The sequence below is a fragment of the Eleginops maclovinus genome, chromosome 19 (assembly GCF_036324505.1).
Source record: "Eleginops maclovinus isolate JMC-PN-2008 ecotype Puerto Natales chromosome 19, JC_Emac_rtc_rv5, whole genome shotgun sequence".
NCBI classification, from domain to species: domain Eukaryota; kingdom Metazoa; phylum Chordata; class Actinopteri; order Perciformes; family Eleginopidae; genus Eleginops; species Eleginops maclovinus.
Genome location: NC_086367.1, coordinates 14493207 through 14515774, shown reverse-complemented (window position 1 = coordinate 14515774; position 22568 = coordinate 14493207). Strand labels below are relative to the sequence as shown.

At 40.1% G+C, this 22568-nt stretch overlaps 2 protein-coding genes across 5 annotated transcripts in view; both read left to right on the top strand.

Annotated features, from left to right (window-relative positions):
• The first annotated feature begins 375 nt into the window (after positions 1-375).
• On the top strand, positions 376-3115 carry colec11 (collectin sub-family member 11). Of its 2 annotated transcripts, XM_063909315.1 has the most exons (7): positions 376-435; positions 854-1014; positions 1117-1188; positions 1609-1680; positions 1768-1821; positions 1952-2047; positions 2198-3115. In XM_063909315.1, exons 2-7 carry the CDS (start codon positions 882-884, stop codon positions 2605-2607), a joined length of 837 nt encoding a protein of 278 aa, XP_063765385.1. In that variant the 5' UTR covers positions 376-435; positions 854-881; the 3' UTR covers positions 2608-3115. The 2 variants fall into 2 exon arrangements, with proteins under 2 accessions (XP_063765385.1, XP_063765386.1); XM_063909316.1 differs by lacking the exon at positions 376-435 and having other exon boundaries at positions 853-1014; positions 2216-3115.
• Positions 3116-4754: 1639 nt separating this feature from the next.
• LOC134881873 (doublecortin domain-containing protein 2) overlaps positions 4755-22568 on the top strand; it is a 31498-nt gene continuing 13684 nt past the window's right edge. Inside the window, exons 1-10 of one of the 3 annotated variants that reach the window (XM_063909465.1) lie at positions 4755-5154; positions 5724-5772; positions 6060-6136; positions 6294-6425; positions 6913-7068; positions 7201-7243; positions 10795-10924; positions 12587-12687; positions 13728-13871; positions 14055-14135. In XM_063909465.1, coding sequence (XP_063765535.1) covers positions 4874-5154; positions 5724-5772; positions 6060-6136; positions 6294-6425; positions 6913-7068; positions 7201-7243; positions 10795-10924; positions 12587-12687; positions 13728-13871; positions 14055-14135 — 1194 coding nt within the window. In that variant the 5' untranslated portion in view covers positions 4755-4873. Of the gene's footprint in view, positions 5155-5331; positions 5403-5723; positions 5773-6059; positions 6137-6293; positions 6426-6912; positions 7069-7200; positions 7244-10794; positions 10925-12586; positions 12688-13727; positions 13872-14054; positions 14136-22568 lie in introns of those variants that run through there. The other 2 variants (XM_063909466.1, XM_063909467.1) reach the window with 2 other exon arrangements.

Genomic DNA, 22568 nt, shown 5'->3' with positions numbered 1-22568 from the left:
AATGCTTCATTTGTATTGACTCTGAGATACAGAATTACACAGAACCTGCAGTCAAGCCTTCGAAATATTGTACATAATGGATTCAACTCCTCTGCCATATTAAAGAAACTTGTTGATTTGAATTTAAAATACATTCTGCGGCATGTCAGACATCGCAGGCACAGATATCTGATAGAGTTGGAAGTTGAGTGAGTGCATTTACCGGGCCCCTCCACCATCAATCACTGGACTGCTTTCCCAGCCAATTATCTGTGAGGCCCCAGCTGCTTTTGGCTTTATCTGTGAACTGTTTACAAATGTCCTATCACACAGATTCTGTGGTGTCTGTAGAGGAACATGAAATGTTTCTGTAGGACCACCAGTGTTCAAACCTCCTGCACGTCTTTGCAAGCTGGCTATACATCTTCTCCACTCCTGTCTGAAACACCTCTGCAGGTAGGCCATCCAGATTGTGAAACGCAGGATACTTGTCTTTCTCCTCAGGGGTTGCCAAGTTTATGAAAGCCAATATATATTTGGTTTATGCAACTGTGATTGTAGATGTCGTTTGTATCTTTAGCCATTTCTATCAATCATTCATAGGTTGTGTATGGATTAGTTTCAAACAATTATTCTCGTATCTTGGGCATCAATATGTTTGTTTTTTTCAATTATTGCCTTTTTTCAGGATGAGAGAATCATGCTTTTGTTCTATTTTTTGTTTCTATTTTGAACTTATGAACATTATTCAAATGTGTGCTAATTACATGCTCAAACTGCTTTTAGTTTTAGTCCTAATTACCATCTCTACAGATACATTTTAAGCTAATTCTTTGAAAATATGTTTTTTTCTTTATCTCTCTTGTTTCTACAGTATAGCCCAACAACCAGCTCATGTAAGGATGATAGGAGAGAAGTTGTTATTGCCCATATTACTAATGTCTGTGCTGAGCTTACTGACACTACAGACATCGCATGGACAGCAGTTTGCAGAGGAGTCCTGCACTGTTCAGATCCTTGTCCCTGGACTCAAAGGCATTCCTTTTTACATACTCTCACACACACCATATATTGAAAATCCAAAATCACAATATAAGTACTTGTTTCAAATTTATTTGTTTTCCTTCTCTGCAAAAGGAGAACCAGGCGAGAAAGGACAAAAAGGAGCACCAGGGAGACCAGGAAGAGTTGGTCCGCATGGAGAAATTGGTATATTGTTTCTACCGAATGCTTGGGAATACCTAAACTATACACCCAAACTAACCCTGTTTCTTATTTTCATCACTACTGCTATGCTAAAACAAAAAAAAGTTTTAGGTTAAAGATCACATTGCTTGGGCTGATAATGTGCTGTTACATCACTACTAGGCAATCCAGAGATGGCCATGTGTTTACATTTGGGTGAGAGGTTGGAGAAATGACCCACTGCTGTGGACAAGTGTTTACTGGAAACCTTAATGAGGATTAGAGGGTGCTCGCATCCTTTTAAAGAGATTACACAGAAAGAGGAGAAATTCTACTTTTGTTATTCTTTCACATTTTTGTTATTTTTTGCAGAAAAGAAAGTCATATTGCTTTTTAAATAGATTGTATATTAACTACATATTCCTGTCTTATTTACTCTTTCAGGTCAAACTGGGGTTAAAGGTCAGAAAGGCATAATGGGACGTTATGGAAAAGTAGGCCCAAGTGGAATGAAAGGTAATCAGTAGAAGCAAAAATGTACTTCACATCATATTGTTACAGATTTAATTAAGTATTTATGAACCATTCCACTATGTATCTCAGGGGTAAAGGGTGACATGGGGGATGCAGGTCCACAGGGCGCTAATGGAGATCCAGGTGAGATTTAATACTGTGTTATTCAGTTTGTGAAGCAGATTATTGCTGAATTAGACGGACACATTTGGTGAAATTTGAGAACTAATTAAGACGACCACCTAGGTAATCCCCCACATTTTTGCCTTATCAGGTGTTCCATGTGAGTGCACACCAATGAGAAAGACGATTGGAGAAATGGACATTCTTGTTGCACAGCTATCCTCTGAACTTAAATTCATTAAAAATGGTATGATTCTTTTAAGCATTCCTATCTCATTCAAATGTACTTCTACACAGTTCTTGTATCCACGCTTTTGCATTACTTAATCATCATAGAAATTCAAATGCTGCACATGTCAATGTGAAGTGTATAGAAATACAAGTGCTCATTTTTCAGCACTGCCCTCCCCTGCAGCTGTTGCTGGCATAAAAGAGACGGACAGTAAGGTCTATCTGTTGGTGAAGGAGGAGAAACGCTACTCGGATGCTGAGGTCTACTGCCAGACGAGGGGAGGGCACCTGGCTATGCCCAAAGACGAGGGAGCCAACATGGCCATCGCGGGGTACATAACTGATGCCGGCCTCAATCGAGTCTACATTGGCATTCATGACCTGCACCAAGAGGGTATCTTCAACTACGTGGATCTCTCTGCCATGACCACTTTCAGCAAATGGAGGAAGGGAGAACCCAACAATGCGTATGATGATGAAGACTGTGTTGAGATGGTAGCCTCTGGGGAGTGGACTGATGTGGCCTGCAACCCTACCATGTATTTTGTTTGTGAATTTGACAAGGACAGTGTCTGAGTTCAGTCTTTGTTTAAGAGACTGCTGAAAGAACGGATGCATATAAGGGAACAGAAGTTAGGTAGAAAAGTGTAAATAGGGCGACAAAATGACATCCAAGTTGTGCAAGCTAGTATATTTCCCACTTTTTCTTATAAGCTACGGTATTTATTTTCTGAACTCAAAAAACATCCAGTTATTGTTCTTCTGTGATATTTGTTCTTTTTCTCAATACACACTTAATCTCATACTCTGTGAATTATCAGTGTTTCAAACAGAATGCAAGGCAATGTATTGAGTTTTTATGTAATGCAAACTATCCACCCGGCAACATTTGCAACAGGGCCATCAACAAACAAGACAAATAAGCAAATGCAGAAGGCTGTAGTGTGCATTACAAATTGAAATTAAAGATTGTGTTTCCAGTTGCACACTTTTAATCATAACAATGGAATGCAATATACATCCTTTATTCATATCATAATTTATGTGGCTGTTGCTATACAATAAAGATTCGCTGATAACTAAAGATGAAAGAGTGTGTGTGCATTATTTTCCGCCCCTGACCTGACAACATTAATACAGTGAGCTGAGCTAAACCCAGCAGTGTGAGACAGTCTCCACCCAGTGGAGGAAAATCGTACTGCATTGTAACCATTTCTCAAACTAGCATGCACAAAGTCTGCCATTTTTATTGTATTAATAATGTGTGCTTTTACGAGAACATATTTGGTAAAATACTTAAACTATTGTCTGTTACTTTTCATGTTTTTTTTATTTGAACTTATTTCTGGAGATTTCTCTAGATCCATATTTATTTCCATTTTAAGCAATGCATTAAATCTGATGATCTCAACTAAACAGATGATACTGATTTAAATGAATACTGTCAGTTTGGCTGTGACATGTATATTATTTAAGAATAATGTATTCTATAAACACAAGAGAGTTTAAAATAATGATAAATTAATTACACTTGGTAACATTGTGACAGCTCAGTGTTTGGTGCATAAAGAAAACATTGTGTGATTAATAGAAGTTGTCTTATAGCCCCGGCTGCTTTTGTTTTTGAGTACGGGCCTCCCAGCTGAGATGATATCCTATTGAGTCCCTTTTAGAAGAAGAATTTAAATATGCATAATGTAGTTCTCCTAATAAAGCACAGCTCAAAGTCCCTTAAGAAATGCATAATTAATGCCTAGATGAATTATGCATTTAATTGACCAGGAGTTGTCTGGCTTAAACCAATTAGGTGCCATTGTTGGTGCAATCTCTGGTTACCATTGTGGTAAACAATTTGGACAGCTCTGTCTAACAGTGGACAGGCACATAATCTGTTGTTAAAGAAAATGCCTGCAAATAGCAGATACTGTATGGCTACAGTGCATGAAAACAAGAGAAAAACACACCCTGTTTCTGAAGTTATAACCAGCACTAAAGCGAGCATCAAAACATATTTTCATACTATAACATTGATTGTTCATTTTGGCCTCATAACACATGAATTACATTTAAATATTTATTTTAGTAAATAGTAAAAATGTAACATTTGGTAAGGCAAGCACAAGGAGTGATACAGGGGTGAAAGGTATGCCAAATGTATATCTTTATTCTCATAAGGGTATGTTATTGGTGCTGTTAATATCCCTTTCCATACAGTGGACATCGTCCTGGACATGTACAGCGAAACATTTCCTGTAAAAAAACAATGAAGTTGAAATTCCGATAAAAAACATTTTTAAAGACAGGTAAACCCAACAATATTGGACTTCAACACAATGTCCCTCAACTAAATGCCAGATGAAGCGAACATTATTTAAAACAATTTGCTTATCATTAAGGAGGCCTGATAATCTGGTTAAATTCATGTAAATCCATTTAAGTAATCCCAAATTTACAGAAATGTGGGATGTGCCAAATTTCCCCAGACATCCGTTAAAAAGAAAACTGCAAATGTTAGTCACTTTTTTACATTTTCTATAGGCTGCAGTGCTATTTTGAAGTACAATTACAAACAGAAGTTTAATCTGAAAATCTAATGCCTTTTCCCCTGTTGGTTGCCTTAGAAACACAGTTTTAGAATCAAACCGTAAATTAACGTTACATGTTAAAGGGTGAAACTAACAACACAGGCGGTGGATTGGTTTCTTGATGCTACACCTCTCATGTGGAAGAAGTACTTTCGGATGCTATCTCCAGTTACTCAGGAGGCTCAACACGCCTACCAGTGACACATTTACTTTGGACACCAAACTTCGTTGTTTGTTTGTTCAAACAAACTTCAAGTATGCCGGGGACAGCAGTGAGAGGGGATCTGCCTCCGACCAAAACAATAATTGTCTACAAAAACGGAGATGCTTTCTTTCCTGGGAGGAGATTAGTTGTGAATCCGCGGCAGTTGTCAACTTTTGATAGTTTTCTGACATTTTTGACCAGAGGGCTTGAGGCTTCTGACGCCGTCCGAAAGCTGTACACTCCCATCGAGGGCCACAAGGTTCAGCATTTGGACGACTTGAAGCATGGCAGCGTGTATGTGGCAGCCGGGAAAGAGCAGTTCAAAAAGCTAGAGTAGGTACCATGCTGTAAAGTGTGTGTGTGTGTGTGTGTGTGTGTGTGTGTGTGTGTGTGTGTGTGTGTGTGTGTGTGTGTGTGTGTGTGTGTGTGTGTGTGTGTGTGTGTGTGTGTGTGTGTGTGTGTGTGTGTGTGTGTGACGTGTGTGACGTGTGTGACGTGTGTTACGTGTGTTTGTGTGGGGTTACAGCGGGGATGTCAGGTCACTGTGACCGAGGAAAGAGCTTCAATTTCGGCCTGACAGGGTGCGTTATTTTCGGCATGTTCTGTTATGATTGGGTGTTTGTTTGTTTGTTTGTTGTTTGTTGGGGAGGCGTTTGTTTGTTAACAGTTCAAAATCGGTCCGTTAATTTGGGTTTTTGCAGTCTACTGTTGCTGTTTGATGTGCTTGTTAGCATATTTGTTAGCATTATTCCACCTTTAGCTTTAAAACTAGTAATACTTGAGTTATGATGTCTATAGATGTCTGCCCGTCTATCGTTGATGACCATCTAACTATGTATATTTTACATGTAGCACCTGAACCTGGTTCTGAGTAATTAACCCTTTTCCTGAATGCCTTTCAGCTATTCTGCAATTACAACCAAGAAGCCACAGAATAAGAAAAGAGAACAGGTAAGACTACTTAAATGGCATAGATCATTAAACTTCACAACCCAATATTTTTCTGTACTAAATAATGACCATAGTATGATATAGAGCTTTTTTTCATGGAAGTTTAAAGGTGGCTGAAGGCTTAACCCAGACCCATTGCAGTGGTTTGGAGGAACATTGGCAGCAAACAAATAACAAAATCAAGATTTCCTGTAATCACACTTAGTATGAGTTAAACATTGAAAAAAATGCCTCATTCCTTATTCACCAATGGGACATTTTCTGACCCCTATTTTTGACATTTACAGATCCGACCTGTTGTTCACAGCAGTTTAGTAGTTTCTGCTCGCTGGAAGAAAGCAACTGATGAGTCTTGCACCATAAAGTGAGTATTGATTTTAATCTTGATGCATACAAAGTTAACCTAAGAAGGAGAATGTTTGTTGCTGTGTATGTAGTTATGTAATGAAATCATGTATATACATATTCAGCAATTCAATTCTATTTTATTGTGTCTTCTTCCCCTTCGTTGTGTTTCGTAGTGTCTTTACCAACGGAGAGGTTTTGGTTGCTGCAGTTCGAATTCGGATCCCAAAGTATACTCTTAGAAGCTGGGAACATGTGTTAACCATGGTGACAGAGAAAGTGCGACTTCGCACTGGTGCTGTTCACAGGTGATGTCTGAAATCAGCTTATTAGTCTTTATAGTTTTTTGTGCCAGTGAGGGAAATCAAAGTTACAACTTGTAGTTGTTTTTATATCAAGAAAATAGCACCCAACTGTAAAGAAAACATGTTTATTTTCTTTCAAATACATGAATCACATCACATCCATTCTTATCCCCACAAATTATGTGGATCAGCCAAACTTTTTTTTATCACAAATGGTGCACATTAATTTAAGGTTTTTAACAGTTAAAACTCTGTCGATTATGAGCTGCTCTCGTATAGATTTGAGACCATATATGCTTGTGATGTGCTCACAGTAGTTAATTCAAAACCTGCTTTGATTAGTCTCTGAGAATAAACAAACATTAAGTTTAACTACTTAAACAATATTTGAGATAACAATGTTTGTTTAACATCCAAACACTGATACTTATATATAAAAACATTACAAAACATTGTTCAAATTGTTGTCTTCCTGTATTTGCATTCTCAGGCTTTGCACATTAGGTGGGCGTCCTGTCTGCGGTCTCACTGAACTGGAGAACAACCAGTACTATGTCGCAGTTGGTGCAGAAAAGTTTAAAGCTCTCCAATATGATCACTGCAACCCCTGGAGGGATGTTATCAAGGACAACAACAGGATTGAAGGGTATAACACCTAGGATCTTTTGTCCATTAGATAAGTCAATGTTTAAATATTTGAAATAAACACTTAGATTAGGTTTCGTGTAGAAAAGAGAGAACGTGTTTATACATTTTGGGTTTCTTTTTCCCCCTTCAGCCAAAACACCCTGCCTGCTGTTGGAAAGACAAGACATCCAAAGGTTGGTGGTTGAGTGCTATAGCCCCAGAGTTGTGTGAAGTTTGCCATCTGGTTGTTCACTTTTTCCCGCCATGCTCCGCTGTAATACGTTCTTCTTAAATTCCCTCCAGTTTATTGCTGCAACACCTTGGTAGCATCACAGTTGAAAAGCGTGTCTTTGCACACACAGCATTTCAATTAACATTTCCCACATGTGAGACTTGTTGGTGGGGGTGCAATTCGTTATGAAACAGCGCTATCATCAATCACTGTCTGCAGGAGGCATTGCGTTACCTTTGCTTTTCACTTTGATGGGTAATCCCCACAGAGAAAGGCTGGCCCACTTGATCAAGCGCAGTGAGCCTCATAGACAGATCATATGCACCAGGGGGGACTCCACGGACTGAAAAAAATAAAATAAAGAAAAAATCTCTTATTCAAACCAGAACCGGGACAATCTGTATTGTGATTAAGTAGACAGTGAAGTGCTTTGAATCCATATGAGGATTGCGCTGCTGTGGGCCTGAGATGTACACCAAATCACACGGTGAACATGAGAACATGCCCACTCAGCAAGTTGAGGTGGAGATGGGGGGGGGGGAGCTGTGAGAGATGTGTCTGACATCTGATTCTTCTAACCATGAAAGATGACAACGCTGTGGCAGATGCCAATTTTTTTATCAGATGGAGAAAAATGTCCCATGCCTTATCTCGAGCTGTATCTGGGGTTGTCTACCTTTTTATATTCAGAAATCTGATGCATATTTATCAGCAATATATTAGAATATGTTAGGGAAATTGCAAGATTTCTTCATCTTATTAAAATCTAGTCAATCTTAAACAGTATATGGAAACCACACTGTTATGAATCTTTGCCTGACTGAGGTTCATTGACTTTAAAATCTGAATCAACACCGCTCTGACTGTACTCTCTGCCATTTCACACAGCGCCATGAGGTGGAGACAGAGACAGAGCAATGACTGTGTTTGCATCCCACCATCTCATTGTAGTATTATTCATTCAGTGAACATGAAGCTGCACCCATTACACTCCCTTTGCCTCCACGTCTGAACCCCTCATGAATTTGTAAACATGATTTGACCAGTTAATAAGGACTTTTCAGAGGGGAAACAACACATGTGAAAGCTGCCCTCTCCGTCTTGATCTGTCGGCTGCTTTGGCCTACTGATTACACATACATTTATAGGGTCATGTGCGTCATTAATTTCAGTTTGACCTCACAAAACAACAGCAGTCTGGTTTGAAATGCCAGTAAAAAGAACCTGTAAACATGCCCACTGAAGCTGTGTGAAATGTAACCTTGCTTCTGCCACCTTGCACTACTGGAACGGTGCCTGTCCTGTCCTGTCTGCACCGGCAGTGGAGCATTTCTGCGCTGCTGAATGGGACATCTGGTCTGAAGCAACCGCTGAAAGTGACGGCTCTGCAGAGTGTAATACTGAAACTCTCTAGAACATCATGTTCCCAACGGGAGCGAGCATATATGCTGAGTTAGGTGTTCACAGACATGATGAGGTAGAAACTTTTGAGGTAGACGTCGCATAAAGACAAGATTAATAGCAGGGAGATGAATGCAAAGAGAATAATGATGTGAATCAAAGCAAAGTACTTTCGTATAAAAGTGATAATAATGAGCAGTGCGGTTGTGCTTCACATATACTTCACACCAAGCATCCTGTGAAATCAGCCCAGAAAGGCTGACTAAACCTTTTAATAGCTGCACTGCCTGACAGGGATGACTTGCTGCTGCTCTCCATTTCTCTGCTGTTTCTGGATGATGTCATTGATGAGGGGAAGTAGCAATGCCCAATGGAAAAACTATACCCCCTCACTGCTGCCAGCATGTCTGCTCACTGGGAGTGGCTCCTCCTGATACCACAGCAAGTATGGGTGGAGGCTGGTCGGTCAAATTGTTTGGGACCCCCGTTTTCCCCTGGCTATCATATCACAGCGTCCTCTTGTTGACTCCTGTTCTCTGCCACTTGAGAGGGCCAAAGATTATTTGCTGCTCGGTCCCCCTGAGTCCCCTTCACACTAACTTTAGCACTCTCTCTCTCTCTTGGCCTCTCTCTCCGGGGCCTCCTGACACACACAGTTGTGTGCTCCCCCAGGACACAGTACTGTAGATATGTAATGCAGAACGAGAGACGCGATGACCTCAGCTTTTCCTCTGTTGCGTTTCCAGTCTCGCTGCTACTTGTGCTGTACTCTCCCGGCTCCGCGGCGGCCCTCGTCCTCTGCTTTCCCCTCCCCGAGTGAGGCAGTCTTGATTTAACTGTGTTGATTTAAATAATATAATATCTATTTACATCCCACCAGGCTGTAAACACGGAAAACAAGCTGTTCAATTTTTGATTGCCCAGATGAATTTTGATTTTGAACTTTACGCTGAAGTTGTTCCACATCACTCGCAGGCGAATCGAGGTTGGCTAAAGTCTGAATTAACAGCTCATACATGCGACAGTGCCAGTGCTCTGCTGTCTTTGATCTCGTGTGGTTCTGTGGACACTGCGGCGCTGCAGTGTGAACTCTATTTCAACTCTCCTTCGCTGAATATACAAACTTCACTCTGCTTTTGTTATTTTATTTTCCTCCCTCGGCCCACCAACGGCTGTAGAGATTCAAACAAATACCAACAGTCTTTGCCTGTGCATTAAAGAAGGCAAACAAGTGAAGAAACAATGCTGTTATTCCCAGAGGGCCATGTTAGTGAGCTTACAAACACCATTGCCAGAAGTGTATTTTGGTGGAAGCCTGAGATCACTGCACTATCCCCGGAGCCAGCCCAGGGATCCAGCCAGATAGCTGCAGTAAAGAGCACTGTAGCTGCAAAGAAACATTAAGTCTGCTCCATCCTGTGTGTCTGTGTTTCTGTAAGGGAGACATACCTCACCTTGCTACCTACAGAGGGGATGAGGAGTCTGTGAGGAGAAAATTGCCTTTTGTGGAAGTATTAATTCAGATGTGTACCCTGCTGTCTGAACATCACTCTGAACTCTCCCCACTGCTCTCTCTCCTTTTCACTCTCTACCAACATGCAACTAAGTCCCCGGCTTGTTTTTTTCCCCTCCCCTCTCCATCAATAACCTTCTGCTGTCTGCTGTTGAAGAATAAGTTATTCCCTACGACTCCCTCCCTTTCCCTTTAAGCTTGTTTGGATTTTCATTGTTTGATCTGGCTTGATAAATAGACAAATGCAGTTAGAAATTCATGGCTGCCCCATTTCATCAATAAATGATTAGTTTGCCACGCTCCCCAGTGATTGATAGGTTATGCACGGGATGTATTGGAACCAGATGAATTCAATACAGTAGGAGTCACGGGGGAGCTACAAAGCATATCAGCTCATGAAAAATTGAGGTCAATGGAAAATGTAAAAAAGCGTTGAGAAGAAAGGATAAAACAAGTTTTGCCCCGATGTGTTTTGTCTTTTTTTCTTCTTCCTCTTTACAAAACAACAGCAAAAGTCGATGATGAATCACAGAGAAATCTGAGGAAATACGCCTTAATCTGTGCCCCTGTTCTCTTCTCTCTTTTGTCTCTTCATGTAGTTTGCTCACACAGGCTTTAGAGAGGACCTTGAGCACACAGCTAGGGGCCAGATGAAGAAACAAGCCAAACCGGAGAGAACCAAACAACAGAGGCAGGTGTCCAGAAACCCAGTTCTCTGCTCTACAGGGGGTACGCAGAGCAATTCTATAGAAAAAATATTTCTCTCCAGCCCCGGGTCCTTCCAATTTTTTTCTCCCCTCCAATAGCTTCTTTTCCGCTAAGGGCATATGGAGAATACTGTTGGTATTTTGAAGACAAATGTATATGTATATGCTTGCGTTTGGGAACAGTATGTGTGCATGTCTAGGGGCACACATTTATATTTGCAAGTTATGAGTTTTTTTTGGAAACACAGAAAAAAACGGAACATTTGGCAGGTGAAAAAATATTCTCTTAGATTCTCGGCCTGTTCTTTTAAGTCCAACAGAACCCAGCTCCCCCGGCTCTTTGAAGGATACACAAGTCATTTCTGTGAATATTAAACAGAGCGAGACTTCAAACCACATCTAGAAGGCTTAAATCATAGATGAATTCAATCAGGCCATTTTGTTGAATATGTATCCACAAAGCCTTGTTAACGATGTGGGCGAAAACAAAATGCTCTAATTTTCCCGAGATTAAAATGCTAATAAGTTATTAATCACAAATGACGCGATGAAAGATTGTAAAAGTGACAAAACACTGCTTTATATGGTGGTTTAAGCTTTTGCGCTGTTTATAATGGATATTGTGTGTATTATTTATACACAGTTATTGCGGGTTCGCTCTCCAGATTATTCAGTTGTTGTTTAAGGGTGTTTTGTCTCCATCTGTGGAAAGTAATACGATGACTCAACTTCATCTGTACTGTGCCACATACAACATGAAGATACAGTATATAGTAGCATAGGCGGGCTAGTGGTCACAATTTCACATCGTTATTGCTCTTTAGGATGCTGCTGTGTGGCTATGGTTAGATTGCAGTTCTCTGGCGACATTTAAGACACGTTATCATGCCTATAGAAACGATTTTCCTCCACAAAACACACAATTGGAAGAGTTAAAAGATACAAGTAATCTTTAAATCATCTCTTATTACCCAAAATCAGTCAGTAGCTCTTCGAAAGCTAGTAGAGTTCAAAAGCAACATCTGGTACAGTATCAGAGCTCTTCCATTTTTCTTTGAGTGGCTTCAAAAAGAGATACACAAGTTTCCTCTTCTACTTCCACTTGACTGAAAAACACAATGAAGCATGCATATTTTGTGTCTGTATAATTGCTTCTTTGAGCTATTAACCACGAACATTTTCCTATACATTGTTCCTATCACTAATTAATCTTTGTTATTTATTATTTAAATGAAATTACTTAAGACTAATGAAGTAGATTCTAGCTCAATAGTTTGTTTAATTATTCACATTCCGCCCCGTCCAGCAGCCGCAGACAAGAATGAGTTTGTTTACAAGAAAAAACAGTGTGACATTGCCGTATGAGCTATTCCCCTCATGCATCAACCTGAGCACCCTGTCACTGTCAGGAACTAACCCTGGTCTGAAAGTTCACGCTGGCTGGCCATATTTGTGGCAGGGCAGCTGTGGCCCTTTGGTCTGTGGGACCACTCTAAATAAATAAATGGCTTGACAGCAGCATTGATCTCTCATGAAGTTGAACAGGAGAGGCAAAGGGAGAGGGCAGTGAGGGATGGAGGGGTATAGAGAGGGAGAGAATGAGTGTGCAGAAGAATGAGTGTGCAGAAGAATGAGACGGTGACGGCAAGCGGATGAGGTAATTGTGATTAATCACTTTTCTCAGAGGGCAGTGTGTTCAATGCACAAAACAAAAGAAGTGAGATGGCAGGAGCAGCCGAAGTGCAGGAAGACGACCAGTTAAAGGTGGACCTGCCTATTGATCAGGTAAAGCACAAGCCCGTACTGAACTGCCACCTGATGAGGCCTTTAGCATACACTCAGTCAACAGCTTGGTGCTATTTATCTGACAGCAAAATAACTGATTCCAGTCTAAAAACACTATTATCAACATCACTATGGGCCACCTGGTCATCTGCTGAATGCAAAATGTATCCAACTAATTATAATATTATACATATACAGAGGTGGGAGAGGTACTCAGGTCTTGTACTTAAGTAAAAGTAGAAGTACCCGAGTGTATGAATACTCTGTTATAAGTAAAATTCCTTTATTCAAAAGGTTACTCAAGTAAAAATGCAAAAGTATCAAAATGTACTTCAAGTACCAAAAGTAAAATGACTCATTCTGCAGATTGGACCATTTCACAATTGTAAATATTACTGTATGTTTTGATTATAATTATTGATGCATTAAAGTGTTTATCAAAGCTGGTAAAGATGGAGGTAGTTTTAATGACTCTGGTACAGCATACTGCAGGGTAGCTTGTACATTTAATCCAGGTGTAAGTAAAGTCTGATTTAAATGTCACATCATAAATCCAAATCTGCAAAGTAACGAAAGGTATTAAATAAATATAGTGGAGTAAAAGTACACCATTTACTACTGATTTGTAGTGGAGTAGTAGCATGAAATGGAAATACTCGAGTTCAGTACAAGTATCTCAAAGTTGTATTTAAGTGCAGTACTTGAGTAAATGTACTTTACACCACTGTAAATATATATGATAACTTCTAATCTTCATACTTTTTAGAGTTTGTTGTAGTTAAGACAAATAAAACATGATCTTCCCAACAAGCTTAGTTGGGTTTTGTGGACAAGTGTTGGCTGCTATAGCATCACTCCCCAAATATATATCCCATAATCCTTTCTGTGTGCTTGTTTTCTGCTCAGAATAAGACTCAGACACAACTGCTCAGTAGAACAAGTAGAACAAGTAGCACAAATATATAAATATTTAGCAGAATCAATACAGCAGTAGAGTACAGTGTAAGCCAAGGGGGATCTTGTTTTCTTCCGCCCCGCAGGTTGAGGCCAAGATAGTAGACGAGGAGTACGAAGAGGGAAGTTGTTCTGCGAGTCCCTGCAAGGCCTCCCTCCATGATTCACACAGCTTTTGTCTGCAGAGGTCTTTGTCTGCAGCTTCCAGGAAGGATGTAAGCACCCTATTTGTGAGTCTGACGTAGTTACTATTTCACATTTCATTCATTTTTACTTTATTATTATGTCCAGTTTTTTCAGGTCAGGTCCAGTAAGTATATGGTTTCCATAATTGAAAGAGCGAAGACCTTCTTCCTGCAGCTATACTGTCTCCATGGTTCCCTCTGTGAATCATGTGTTGTGTGTTTTAACAGAGCAGACTTTCATCGAGGAAAGGAGAAACAAGCACAGGGAGCAGTACCGGTGCTGGAGACACAGGATTTAAGACTCCTGAGGTACAACTTGATGTATCATTACAGAGTTCATAAGGCTTAGCTACAGCCACAAATACTCTTATGTATCACAGCTTCAAGCTTCGAAAATGCATTCATGTGTGCATTTGTGATTAGAGTAGAGCCCCGTAACAGTCTGGGGTTGTATTTGATATGTGCCCTCCACTCTGGTGATTGTGTGTGCGCACTGTGATGAAGTAGGGCGGAGTTGTGTATACAGATGTTTTTGCATGGATCTGTGGTTCCTAGAAAATTACACTCATTTAAATACACTTATTTTGCTCTAATAATCCTCGAGGGACGGCAATATGAAGCGGTGTAACTGTGATGAATGCCCACAATAGTTGGGTGATATTACTATTCCAAGCAATTTAATTTGGCTTTGAAATGAGAAGATATTGAGTCTTATTTTAGCAATCAATAACCTTGAACATTTTGTTTTAATGAAAACTATAATTTCAAGCAGTGGCAATTACACCATCGGGGAATGTTTTGGTGTGGTGATGGTTTTTTGCTTCCGTATGCACTTTTGTAATAAAGATATTCGTATCGAGATAATTATTGACTTCTGGGAGCCAGTTATGACCCTGGCTAAAGACCTCATCAATATCTTAATTCATTACTTATCACTTATACCCATACAGGAATGTTGCTGATTCAGATTGGCTATGGATTGCAAGGAAAGACTATTAGATAATGGAAAATAATTATTATTATTATTGGTATGGACTCATCTTCTTTTTTTATGCAATAATTATCTCCCCAAGCAGTTTTTTTGATTAGTCAGCTAATGAAGACTGGCAGAAGGAGAAGGTAGGATTTTTGTTTCAAGCTCTGAAGTTGCAGGAACACATCTTAAGCAACATATTTATTTTATTTCAACACTAGAATTGTCCATGTTGTATCGGAGCTACATTTTACCTTAAAACTATGAAAACTTACTAGAAATTAAAAATACATGATTTCAACTTAACTTTTGTAGCAATTTTGTTGTAAGCTCATTTATGTTTCCAGTATATCATAAGACTTGTCCTCAGACCAGAAATAACAATGCCGCAGGTTAGACTTACCATTCGTTGATGCTCACTCTCCTATTTTCTCTTTGAGTCCTAACAGACTCTCGCTGTCTCGTTGTCGGCAACATCATCGTTTAGAGGGTTGTGAATAATAATGAGGAATAACTGCACTGCTATGACTCATACTTTGAGCTGAGTTTGGACAGATTTCCTCCCACTCCAGCGCTCATACGTCCTCGCGAAATGCCCTGTGCACTCCGTATATGTGCATGTATATAGTAGATATTGATGACCAAATTCAATTACATGATTACATTTTCAGCCCAAGCTTTAAATGATTTATAGCATTGAATTTAAATAGTGAATACATTTTGCAGACAGTACACCGGTGAGGCAGTTGTGTGCGTGTGATATTGACCTGTGTGGTCCGGGCCAAATAAAGAATAACGAGATTCAGCATCTCTGCCAAGTGGACATGTCCGCTGGGAGTGAAGGCAGGCTATCTCAGTGGAAGGGGAGCAAAGGATGGCGGGGTGGAGCCTGATGCACATTTATCAAAGCTTTTCTTATAATCACTTGACTGACTTTTGTTGGGCTGTCTGAAGGTTGGGTTTTCCTTTAGAGTGCACTCTGTTAAGGAGGTGATTGATTTCATAAGGGGGGACTGTCTATGTTGTAGATGTCATACACATTGAGGAAATGTGGACAAGGGTAGATTTGTACTCACTTGTGCGGGTATTGTGTTTACAACTATCATTTGTTTTGATTTAACTATATTGGCTGATTTATCAACCAGTGAGCTAAGCATTTTTTCTTAATTAATATTGTTAGAAATGCCAATATGACTAGGGAAGTTTGATCAATTGTCTTCCTCTTCTTAAGAATTTTGTGATAAAGAATCGAATCATTATTGAGCCCCGCATTGATCCATCCTTTCCCTTTTCCAAAGCAAGTCCATTTCATTTGTCTTTCAGCTGTTTTTACGTGCTCCTATTCCCTGAAGCTTAGGTTAGCCGTTTCAGAGGCCTCATTCTCTCCATGCAAGGTCAACTATAATCAACTCTAGACAATGTCACCGCCTTGCATTTCCAGAGCCAGGCAGAGGAAGACGACTCCTCTGGGCTTTTAAGGACCTACTGCATTATACCATTCAATTACTGTTCATTAGACAGTGTACAGCCATTAATCAGACTGAGATGTTCTGCTAGTCCTCAGCGGGGACAATGAACTGGGGGAAATGTATTCTGGTTTCCTGTCTGGACCACTGTTTAGTGGTAAGGAGAGACACGTTGGAATGCACTGATGCTTTAAGCACAGCGCACATCCCTAAACTGAACCACTACTCCGCTTTCTGGGTCCGTTTTTAAGTGAAGTTCTCTGCTCTGTGCAGCCTTGTCTTTGAATTTTAAGAAACATAGGCTTTGTCAGAGATTTACTGCATATGTGGGAGAGTATTACGAATCTGATATATCACTAAAAGGTGAGAAAGCTGACAGATTTACCGATTAGAGCTGCATATGCATTGAATATGACTAGATGATGATATGAGAAACTGATTTATGTTTTCCAGGAGGCTAGAGAGTGGGAAGTGTGTTCCAGGCTCTGCAGAATACGGTCACGGGTGTCCCGGTTTTTCAAGGGTAGGTTCATCAAAGCATAAAGCCCGGTAGTAGCTCACTGGCAGCAGCAGCGGTGGCCCCTGCGTTCCCCTCCGCAGCACCTAATACACCCATAAAGAGACCACTAATACACTCTGCATTACCAGTTCCTCCCTCACATTGCATGTCACCGGATCCACAACCACCTCTCAACATCTGGGACAGCTTTGCGCCATGCTTTATGGAGACCATCTGGTTGACTGGGTTTCTTGCCTCCCCAATCTCAGATGACTTATTCTAGTATTAAAGGCACCTGCACATCAAGGTGTGCCATGCTGAGAGCCGGGGATTATTCACTACTCTTTATATTTCCCATGTCGTTTGTAATTTGGAACCACTCAGACAGAATGGGAGCTGTACCTTGTTACTACGAAAATCCATTTTATTTAGAATTGCATGGTCTGACTTTTATTTGATTGATCTAGAGAAGAACACATCTGACAAAAACACAAAATAAGTGCTATACGCATTTGATTATGGGGGAAAAATAGATAACATAGTTTTAAAACACAAACCAAGGCAATGATGTGAACTTGACATTCTCCTTTGGAGAATATGCCTTTCAGCTGGTTCAGACAATTTCATTGTAATTGCCGGCAAAACATAGGCTTTGGGGTTGAAGCATCCTCAATTGTTCCTTGGGAAAATTCCAAAGGTGGCTAAATGGAACTGGATGTGAGTCCCTGCACGTGGTTATCACTGTCTGCCCTTCAATCTGAGCTTCGCCCTGTCAGTGTGAAACCTGGAAAATCACTGCATCCTGTGCTAACAGCAGGCTCCTTACTTTGCTCATGTGTCATCCATGCTCATAGGAGTACACAAATGCATTGACAGATACATGGGCAGAGGTACCTAACAGATAGCACTTCACTGCAAGGGTTTTGCCTCATACGTGCATGATTTCTTCGCATGTACACATATTTTCTTTCAATTATCCTACTACTGATAGCACTACAGGTTGAGATCTGTCCTTGTACTCTCTTGTACTGCCTGTGATTTCCCTGCAGAATATCAATGGACACTGCAGGGGGCATTTGAGATAAATCACAGCACATTATTGCTTGCACACTCCAGGCTCACATACTCGTTTTCTGTCCCCATCGCCTTATATTGTTACGGTTTATGAACGGTTCTGCATCGTTCATGCCTCACATTCCCTAGCCTTCACCGTATATCTGTAGATGATACAGATGCAAAGCTTAACAGCAGAGTCAGAGCTGGAGAGGAGGGAAGTGGGATGTGAAAGGAAATACAAGTGATCTTTAACAGAATCATCCTGTCTGCCATCTGCTTTGCAACAATATTTCAATATCTGCGACAGTTTTTATCCTTAAAACAGGACATATTATGCTAATTTCAGGTTCGTATTTGTATTTAGTGCCTCTACTGTGACATGTTTACATGCTTTAATGTACCAAAAGGTCTTTATTATTCTCATACTGCCTGTGCTGCAGCACCTCTTTTCACCCTCTGTCTGAAACCAGAGCCTAGACTGAAAAAACTGAAAAGATGACTTTAATCAAATGTGTTATCTCCACGGATCACACACAATTGTATTAGGTTATTTGAAAGCAATACTATTAAGTTGAACCTGATACTTTCTATTTCAACTAAATAGTATTGCTTTCACCCAATGTAATACAATTATGTGTGATCTGTTGACAGAATACATGTAATTAAGGTCAACGTTCACATTTTTTCAGTGTAGTCTGCTCTGACTGGTTAGCTTCCAGTGTGAACGCACCATTAGCGAAGTCCCGCCCCCTAGCCTATCACATAAAATGTTGGAGCGCTAGCCAATAGAGGTGCCAGTGATGTACATAGTGATGTTACTGTGTTACAGAAGTAAAAAAACAAAGTCCAATGGAGGCATTTCACGGGAGGAGTGCAACTACCTCTGGAGGGAGCTTTGGGATTTTAGGATTTGCAGACCATTAACATGCATGAAAACGGAAAACCCTAAAAAGCAAAATATGGTCCATTTTAAGGAATTTGTCAGTGCAGTGAAAATAGGAACACTGTTCTTAAAGCAAATCTACCATCAAAGTACTTTCTCCTTCATATACTTTACCAGGGATGTTCTGTCTTAACTCCCACATGTAAAAGTGAGAGATACTACGGGGTTCAGTTTGGCTGGAGATTCTCCTTCAAAAGTTACTGGCACCACGTACAATGGCTTTGTAATTTACGAGAACTGTTAGGGCTTCTGACAGAAGTTGTAAAGCATCTTGACTGATTGGGTAGATATGAGATGTGTGCAGTCATGGCATATTGTCGCCTATACGTGTGCAAGACATGCTGGGAGTTGCATGGCTTGCTCTGTCACAGATAAATTACACCACACAGTCAAATTAAGTTGTTGTAAATCACCTCGCGGACCGGAGACTAGTCCTGAGTGACGACCTTTACGCCTATTTGACTTTAAGTCTTATTTATGTTAATCACATCTGTATTATACCGACAGTAAAATTGTGTCATATCGAAAAAGGTCATTGTTTTGCCATGCAGCTTATGACAGGGATAGAAAAACACACTGGTTTTGTTTGGTACTATAAGAAGTCTTTAAGAGGATGGTTTGACACTTAAATTTTGTCATTTGCAGGAAAAATGACACATAAACATTTATTTGAAAGGTATGTACTAAATCATATACTTTGATATCTCATTGAGTCAACTTGTAATCGCAAATATTGCAAACACAATGCAGAGTGGAGTAGAGCTTTGTTTGCATTACGCACAGCAGGGTTCATTAACTATGTGGGCTTACAGCATGTCCCATGTTATATATTACAACAACTTTATTTTTACATTACAGATGCTCGGTCTGGATATTAAGTGCTTATGATATACCTCCACAAAGAGCTTCATGATATGTATGGCACTAAAGCAATCACATGTTGTACGGTTGTTAGTCCACTACAATACGTCTTATGATACAGAATACATATTTATCCTCTGCTTTAGTCACTCATCCTTGTCGAGCAAATGGTATCCTTGGGGATGGCTCCGCTCAGGGGGAATGAGAGCCTTTGTTAACTACAGTAAAGTTGAGGGAAAATATGCCTTTATTCTCATTCATCATATACATGTCATGAAAGGCCTTCGAATGATGGCAGCTCCCAAATGCAATGCGTTTCTTTTAGAAAAAATACATTTACATGGGGAAAAAATAACAAGTTCCAAAGGCCACGTGTTGAAAATCAACCATTGTGATGTGAGAAAGGCGTCTGCGTGTGATCTCCGCTGCACTCGACACGACAGGCTCTGTGAAGTGCACCACTGCCCAGTTACACATTAGCTTTGATTGCCAGTTTGTTCTGTGCGTAGCCTGTAGCTTTGAACTGCGTCTCGAGATGAAAGCCAACCTTGTCTACAGTGTGTCCACTGTAGACTGCTGCTTTTGCTTATTTGCTTCAGGCACCATCAAGGGCTTCAGGACTATTTTTTTCTATAGCTATTCACCATACTGGGATGAGCATTATGTATAATTTATCATACAATACAAGCCGAGACAGCACCCCGTCTCGACTCCATTTTAATTTAATGCCTCTTCTTTCTTCCTGCATGTTGACAATGTATGATACCACTGAGGTGTATCTTTGTTGCGTCCAGCTGATAGACTTTGGTATTAGTGGTTCCCATGGTGAAAGCATCTCCACTCAGCGCTTATCTCTCTCTCTTTCTTTTTCCTCTACGGGCTACAGTGTCAGACTGCTAAGGACCAGACGTACTCGTTCTCTTCTGTCTCCAGAAGCCAGCTGCTCATGTATAAGATGAAACAGTGTTAGAAACCAAATAAAAATGTCTTGCCTCTTGACAGCCCTACCGTGAATATATGGCCTCTTATTTCAGTGAATATATTGCATAATTATGTATGGTTATGAATATTACATGGAGGCTCACACTGAGTGCATGGTAAGATGCCTAATTGCGGAGTTTAATTATTAAGAAGCAAAGGTCCTGAGCGGGTTTTGTGAGAAGCACTTTTGATAAATTATTTTTCGCAGTTTTCTGATGAATTATTTTGGAGGCTTGTGTCTAATCAGCAGGCATAGTGAACGGCATAACTGCTCTTGAGAGAGACTTATCTTCCCATGGAGAGGAATTACTATGCTGATTAAATCCACTGAAATCAACTAATAACTTAATGATATTGGAGTGGATCAAAAGAATGAATCATCGCCTCGTGGTGGCTATGAAAAACACAAGGGCACAGTGATGGGAGAAATGAGGGGTTGTTGCCATTGACCTCAGGGCACAGATTTAATATTTCTGTGTAACATGAGGGAGAGAGTGTGCAATGTACTAAAGCAAACCAAAGCACCTCCTATTAAACACATTGCAGTGGTGCTTTTTTTATACTTCATGTGAAGAGCTTCAAGGAAAAAGTCCAGAGAGGCTGACAAGGAATAATAAACTACATCTCCCTCAAGTACTGCCAAAGCCACTAGACACAGCTGCTGGTATAACTACAGTACTATTGCTGTTGTCGCTTCTTCCTCTCTAGCAAGTACCATAACTGAGGCGCCCACACAAAAAATATTCCTCCATGGTAGTTATGTATTCACTTCAAGTGCACTTAGCACGCAGAAAAGTTTAAGGCTTGACCCCGGTATCGTGTCAAAAGAAATTTGAAAATGAATAAAACAGGCCTCTCTGTATGTTACTTTAACTATAGAACATGATGTATTCCTCCATAAAAAGCTAATGGCTGTATTGCAGACAACAAGAATCATTGACCCACTTAATCTCATTTCTGTGTCACGCTGTGACAGTGCGAAAGTTAGTTCACCACAACTATAGGATCAAACGCAGGGTAAAAACTGGGCTCCCTCCTACAAAATGCATGTTGGTCTTGCACTTGTGAAATGCAATGGAGCGGCTTTTTGCAAGACCAGCAAAAATATGTGAATAATTGATTGATATTGATGCGAGGATCACCTTGGTGTATCCAGTAGTTGTTTGGTTTTGAATTCTCCTGTGGAGAGCAGAAACCTGGCCAACTGTCACCAACACGTCAGGCGTTTCACATGGCAGGCACTCTGACCAGCTCAAACGCTTCAGTAAGCAGCCCAACAATTGTTCACAACGTGATGTCAAATCAACCATTCTGCTCTGAGAGGAGGCTTGAACCTAAAGTCTTTCAGCTCTGTTTCACGCAGGGGAATTGATGGCCACACATACAGTCCTAATTCCATTCTCTTGCTGTGATATGGTTGCAGTGATTATAAACGATGGGTTTTAGTGTTACTCTATATAGCTCAAAATAAAAGTTTATATATGGTATATACAGAACAGTCTTCCTTTGTTACCTTCATCGATGTAACTTAACTACAAAGGCTTCTTTACAGCTAATGTCAATACAAACTCTGCTCTGAAAATTACTTAAAGTTGTTATACTGTCCAGCTTAATGAATTGTCGGCATAATATTTGAAGTTCAAATATGATGGTGACCTTTATTCAGAAGTTTAAGTATTTGGCGTTAACAAAAGCAAAACAAAATCAATACAATTAACTTCCATTTGATCTGTTAATTAATGAGTACAGTTAGCAATATCCTGTATGATAATAATTTGTTATAATGAGATGCATAATGTTATGTTGAGAAAAATGCAACCAAAGCATTTTGAAAAACAAAGCCAGAAAAGTTAAGGCAAGTTAAGGGATTTGGTATTGGTTTTTCTATAACTTTTTGTAGTAAAGGCAAACAGCTCCCACTAGTTTGACCAAAAAAAACAACACAAGGATCACTGGATATTTA

Coding starts and splice junctions, on each gene's coding strand:
- colec11 (XM_063909315.1), top strand. CDS start 882: ATGATAGGAGAGAAGTTGTTATTGCCCATATTACTAATGTCTGTGCTG. Junction 1,015..1,116: donor CCTTGTCCCTGGACTCAAAG/GCATTCCTTTTT, acceptor TCTCTGCAAAAG/GAGAACCAGGCGAGAAAGGA. Junction 1,822..1,951: donor GGGCGCTAATGGAGATCCAG/GTGAGATTTAAT, acceptor TTGCCTTATCAG/GTGTTCCATGTGAGTGCACA.